General features: G+C 37.8%; 1 protein-coding gene across 1 annotated transcript in view; it reads left to right on the top strand.

Moving 5' to 3' along the window:
- LOC110445335 overlaps positions 1-6,681 on the top strand; it is a 7,180-nt gene extending 499 nt beyond the window's left edge. Inside the window, exons 2-3 of the mRNA XM_021489891.1 lie at positions 4,126-4,311; positions 6,503-6,681. Of these exons, the coding sequence (XP_021345566.1) occupies positions 4,126-4,311; positions 6,503-6,555 (239 nt within the window). The 3' untranslated portion in view covers positions 6,556-6,681. The remainder of the gene's footprint in view (positions 1-4,125; positions 4,312-6,502) is intronic.
- The last annotated feature ends 295 nt before the right edge of the window (positions 6,682-6,976 follow it).

Genomic DNA, 6,976 nt, shown 5'->3' with positions numbered 1-6,976 from the left:
GGGGGGTCGGTAGTCTGTTTTCGCTCTTTTAACCTTTAATCATTTCTTGCAATAGACCTATACAACCAACGGCTGCACAGATGCAACACAGTTCCCTTCAATGATAATGTAATGGTTTTCGCGTTTATGATTCCTGAGGTAACAATTTTGAAATTGATAGCAGATAAATCCGTCTTTACACTACGCATAGGCCTTCATAGACATGAAATACCCGTAAAATATACCTCACGAAATTGAACATCTTTTAAACATGCCAATTAGCGGAAAATTATTTACAGCGAAAATATAGGTTTTTATAGTGTACCATGATGTTTGGCAATTTTTCTGAGATGAATTGGCTGATTCATTCGATATAAGAAAGAGTTAAAAACAAAGGAAACATAATCACTATACATATGTATATTCCCTTTTCGCAAAAATTGTTCCGCATTTTGAACCACAAACATATGATTATAAAGCAGGGAGGTTATTTACTGCGCAACCGTTGATATTTAATAAGTAAATATAGAATTAGAATGTTTTGACTCACTTAATGGCAGGTAGCCTATTATATCATTGTATGGTTGTAGAGGTATGACGTAAGATCAGAAATACAATGTTCGACACATGTATATATATAGTACAAACAAGCGGTAAGCGTCTAAAGCGGCGGAGAGGGTTTTCCCTAAAAAAAAATCTCTATTAGACTAGTTTAGCCCTTTTTTTAACAACAGAACTTAAGCACTACGATCAATATAGTATAGGGTATATGCGTTCTAGGTCCGGTTCTCTCCCTTGGTTATTGAAATGTCTTTGTACAAATGCAATGTATCATGTACACAACTTTGCTATAATTATTCCGTCTTTGCGTATTGCAGAGTTATCTTCTCTTGAGAGCAGGTATTGATTGTTACGTCATTGGTTTGTGTGGGAAAATTACGTCGTTTTCTCAAAAAATGATGACGTTACTATCACAAACAAATGACGTAACAATCAATACCTGCTCTCAAGAGAAGATAACTCTGCAATACGCAAAGATGGAATATAACAATCGTCATAAATCGACTTTAAAGCAATTACATAACAACGGCCAAACGGCAAACTCATTACACGACTTCACACTCTGAAAGGAAATCGCACAGGGGAGAAATATCGTGTTGCGAACGCAGTAGTTTTAGCGCGATATCTAACCTGGGTGAGAAATCGTGCTACAGGTGAGAAATCCTGGCGTAACATTTGATGCGTGACAAGGTTACACAAATAGCAAAAGAAGACAATTTTACGACTGATTGAGCACGACATTTTGTCCTCGCAAAATTCTTCCAAATCATTGAAATTCTTTATTTATTTTTGCTATTAAGGGGAAGATTCAATTATTCTGAATCAACCTTCAAATACATACGGGAGCTCGGGTGGTGCGATGGATAACGCACTTGCTTTCACAAAGGCGGCGTTGATTCAATTCCCCGACCGAACGTGATAAGGTATGGGGTCATCTACCTAACCATGTGGGCTTTCTCGGGTACTCGGGTTTCCTACCACATTAAGACCCCCCGCGCGCTGTTTTCCGGGCCAACAAGAGTGATCGACATAAGTTGATATAACTTGTGTCATAATTGTTGTGAAATCAATTAAGTTTTACATATTTCGTCCAAACATATTTTTCACAATATCCTACCGCGCAATATGAACGTTAATCGGAAACTATTAGGGAATTTTCATAATTTGAATTTACTGTGTTGAAAAGTGAAATTATTGGAATGAGGAAAGTGCTATGCGTTCGGTTCGCCACTAGGCACTAAACATGATATTGTGATACATTGTACGGTCAATGCCAGCAGGGATAAGCGTGGTATTTTGCGATCATGGTGAGGATTATGATGATATTAGGGACTTGGTGTCGTAATGTAACAATGTTTGGCCACGTGTTGACTGTTTGGACTAACTGATACAGATCATGTAACAGGATCGATGGCTTCACATTTGATAGTCACACGAAAAACAAAGGACAACTCGCAGCGGTATATCTGGCTTTTCACGGTGTAAAGTTAATCACTAGAAAGACGTATTAAGGAACCGCATCATAAGCATTAAAAGTAAGTTGAACCAAACGAAGTAAACATGTTTATTACAACATATATTTAGATTTCCAATGCAAGATCCTCTATAATCATTACCATAAAATATTGCGTCCATGGGGCTATGGACGCAATTGGATCAGCGTCATGTTGAAGTTTATCCTCCCGCCTCCATTAACATGAGTCAACCGCCAGAAGCATGCATTTTGGTGACGTTAGGCTGTTCCAGGAATCCCGTTTGCACTGACGACACAGACACTTCAATATCGAAAATATCCAGGAATATCGTTTTTACGACTATACGGGAGGCGGGAGGAGAGGTTCCTAATGTGTTGGTAACTCCTTAGTTTCTGTTGTTGACTTTTTTTTTCGTTTTGGCCTAAGCTTTGAGTGTTTGGTCTTGTGTGAAGATGATGTGGTACACGTTTTTTTCATATCCATCCAACTAAAGCTCCATAATGATAATAATAATTGGAGATTTTTATATACCGCTTTATCACAACCTAGTTCGTAGGTCGTCTCAAAGCGGTTCACAAATTATTATCCGTGGCTAGTCCTTTTAGCAAGCAATTAGTTTAAATACGTACATTGAACAAAACGTTGTTTCAAACAATGAAAAAAACCCATGTATATTTACTTCGTTTGAATAAACATTTTGTACAAAAATGACAGAAGAATTTCTTGGAATTACTGGTGTCGACAGGAAAACGGTAGTAAGACATAAGACATTTAAGTATATGCAGTATTTTATGACATCATTTCGATATTGTTGTTTTAGTGTGTATCGTTCCACCATTATTTCTATCATGCGTTTGACGGAGAAGATGTTTTTAGCAAATTATGCAAAACGGAGGCCTACGGCAGGTGATATATCTCTTTCACACCATCCATTATTATATAACTACGGAATACGAAAACATAAAAAATGGTATTTCCCTTGCCTTTGCTACATGTACGTCTTGTATTCTCTACATTTGTTTATATGTTAATATTGTTAAGAAAATGGAACAGGCAAAACTGAATAAAGCTTTAGTCTGCGGTTGGATAGGTATATTTTATTCCAACATAAATTAGCTAAGCTATTCTAAAATAAAAGTTAGGATTAAGGATACGAGTTAAAAACACATTCTGTCTCGATCTATAATCCTCTCTTTTCAGTAACAGGTTTAGATTTTGTAATATTCAAATCGTTCAATCAAAATGCTAAAAAGTAATCATACGAAATTTAAAAAATCAAAATATGTATTTTAAATAGTCAACGTAGGAAAAACGCTAGTGGACCACTAATGGCATACCAAACCATGATACGAATTTTGTATACAGGCTCATTATCTAAATATTTATTAATTTATTATGTTGATCTGCAATTGTTTCATTTGACGTTTTTTGCATATCATAACACTCAAAACATATAGGTTTGTATTAAAATGGGATGAAATGCATTTATAGCGTCGTTTTCTATTCACTTCTTCAATCTGTCATAGTTTGACAAAATATTCTAAAATTTAAAATCACGCCAATTCATCATGAATTGAAACATGCTTACGTGAAGACAACGCCCTAAACGGAAAGCTGATTCCAGGGAAAATCTGAATAAATGAATAAAAAAACGACTCTTTGAAAAAAACCATACTTCAATATATTGTAATCAAATGCACTGTTAAGACTGTTAAAATACGTCATTAGTGAAGATATACATGATATACATCAGTTTGTTTTATTACTACGTTTTACAAATGTTCCTCCTTAAAATTAAAAAAACTATCTTTTCTTGTGAATACAAATATAACATGTCAAAAAATGTAATTATTGTGTACCGCAGAATTTTCGCTGCATTTTAACTTTCGCCTTGTCGCCCTCCAAAATTAGGGCGAATTTGTCATGACAGCGGATATTATTCCACTTATAGTATGTATATGTGAAGGGCGAAATTAACATTAGGCGAACATGGATTTTATCAACAAAGGGCGAATATTTGACTGGGTGAAATTTTCATGGTATACAGTATATAATTCAGGATAGCTTTTGTTTTGCATCGATGTTTAAACATACAGTCTCATCTTTGCAGGAGCGAGCATTAAGGAGACCACACAGAGAAGTCCGGTCACCATGGCAACTCCTAAACAGGACCATGCCCTTGATCACGTAGACTTAATGGACTCTCTGCAGGGTTACAGGATCAATGGTGTCACGCCCTACACATGCGCTCAGATTGGAGGGATGTTTATTTTGTATAACTGCATAATCATCACACGTACGTAACTCAGCCTATCCCATCCCACCCAACCTGTTGTGTTACCACTTTCTTAATTGGTCCCTCTAGTTCTAGCAGTTCAAATTAAAATAAAATTCCTTGAAATATTTTTATTTCCGAATGACGTGAATATCACGTATCTTCAATAAGATTAATCAATTTGGAAATATGTGATATCAAAGTTTTACTTTCTACACAAACAATGTACGTATTAAACGTGTCGGAACGTTTCAAGATTAACTGGTCTCTTTTTCAAGGCATGATTGAGTGAGAGTCCTAGCGTGGCGTAGTGACCAGTCGGTCATTGCTTGACAAAGGGACCAGTCGGTCATTGCTTGCCAAATGGACCAGCCGGTCATTGCTTGACAAAAGGACCAGTCGGTCATTGCTTGACAAAGGGCCCAGTCGGTCATTGCTTGACAAATGGCCCAGCCGGTCATTGCTTGACAAAGGGACCAGTCGGTCATTGCTTGGCAAAGGGACCAGTCGGTCATTGCTTGACGAATGGACCAGTCGGTCATTGCTTGACAAATGGCCCAGCCGGTCATTGCTTGACAAAGGGACCAGTGGGTCATTGCTTGACAAAGGGATCAGTCGGTAATTGCTTGACAAAGGGACCAGTCGGTCATTGCTTGACAAAGGGACCAGTAGGTCATTGCTTGACAAAGGGATCAGTCGGTCATTGTTTGACAAAGGGACAAGTAGGTCATTGCTTGACAAAGGCATCAGTCGGTCATTGCTTGACAAAGGGACCAGTCGGTCATTGCTTGACAAATGGACCAGTCGGTCATTGCTTGACAAAGGGACCAGTAGGTCATTGCTTGACAAAGGGATCAGTCGGTCATTGCTTGACAAAGGGGCCAGTCGGTCATTGCTTGACAAAGGGACCAATTCGGTCATTGCTTGACAAGGGACCAATTCGGTCATTGCCTGACAAAGGGACCAATTCGGTCATTGCTTGACAAATGGACCAGTAGGTCATTGCTTGACAAGGGACCAATTCGGTCATTGCTTAACAAAATGACCAATTCGGTCATTGCTTGACAAAGGGATCAGTAGGTCATTGCTTGACAAGGGACCAATTCGGTCATTGAATGCCAAAGGGACCGGTAGGGCATTGCTTGACTAAGGGACCAGTAGGTCATTGCTTTACAAAGGGACCAGTCGGGCATTGCTTTACAAAGGGACCAGTAGGTCCTTGCTTGACAAAGGGACCAATTCGGCCATTGCTTGACAAGGGACAAATTCGGTAATTGCCTGACAAAGGGACCAATTCGGTCATTGAATGACAAAGGGGCCAGTAGGGCATTGCTTGACAAAGGGATCAGTCGGTCATTGCTTGACAAAGGGACCAATTCGGTCATTGAATGACAAAGGGACCAGTAGGGCATTGCTTGACAAGGGGACCAGTAGGTCATTGCTTGACAAAGGGACCAGTGGGTCATTGCTTGGCAAAGGGACCAGTCGGTCAATGCTTGACAAAGGGACCAGTAGGTCATTGCTTGACAAAGGGATCAGTCGGTCTTGAAACGTTGTATATTGTATGCTGTTTGAAACACAACATGCCGAAACACAGTTTTCAACCAGGAGCACTCACTGTATGAAAACACAACATTGCTCAAAAAGATTCTATAAAAAGAAGTAGCAGTTTTTTTTTTATCAGTGATGACCAAAATCACTCGCAACCCAAAAGCTGAAAATACGATATTTTGTAGGACGCACTGATGCGAAGAAAAAATAATGTCCTGTGTATCAATGAGCTAAGTTGTTTATAACTAATTGCATTGATACAGTTTTTATTAAAATCATTATTACAAAAAATATAGAATGATTTATTACAATAATGATTATAATTATTTTTCAAATATTCTAACTATTGTTTCAACTATTAAGATTTTTTAATTTATGATAATTTATAATATTCATCATTAATAAAATTTATAAAATCAATTTGATTAGCAATACAATTATTACAACAATTAATACAATTGTTATCAAATGATTATTACCAAATAAGAATTAATGGATACATTCTGGGATTTAAGAAGATCACTTGAAGGGAAATATCTGAATTATTACCCAAACTGTTTTTAAGTTGGTTTCAAACAATGAATTTGAACATTTGACCCATTCTCTGTCCATTCTGTTGTTATCTAATTGTTTTGAGTGTTACATCTTTTTCCTCTTGCAGCCGCCTCAGATATGAAGCCAACCGGACCCAGAAATAATCCCTTAGGTGGTTAACTAGGTCAGATAGAGGTAGCGGGCAGCGGACAATGGCAATGGACACATGGCAACACTTACACTTGTACATTGATTTCTCAAATTAAAATACCTGTACATTGATTTCGCAAATTAAAATATGCATCAGTCAAGAGGTTACACTCTCTTGTGTTCTCTGCATCCTTGGAATAAAACAAACTCAATGGATGATACAAGTAGAACACATTGATCGCGCGGCAGCGTAACGGTTACTTTGACCATATTTGAAGTCAGGGTAATATTCAAAGGGAGGTATCGGGATAGCGTCAAGTCACATATGTCTTATTATATTTAAAACCCTCTCCACATGTCTGCCATCAAATGTCATAAGCGTAATCGAGGAGGCGAGTCCCGCATGTAATTATCGTATAACTGATCGTTCTCCCAAATAGTTTCCATAATT

This window comes from Mizuhopecten yessoensis, unplaced genomic scaffold, assembly GCF_002113885.1.
Source record: "Mizuhopecten yessoensis strain PY_sf001 unplaced genomic scaffold, ASM211388v2 scaffold2213, whole genome shotgun sequence".
NCBI classification, from domain to species: Eukaryota; Metazoa; Mollusca; class Bivalvia; order Pectinida; family Pectinidae; genus Mizuhopecten; species Mizuhopecten yessoensis.
This window is presented reverse-complemented; position numbering and strand designations above follow the sequence as displayed.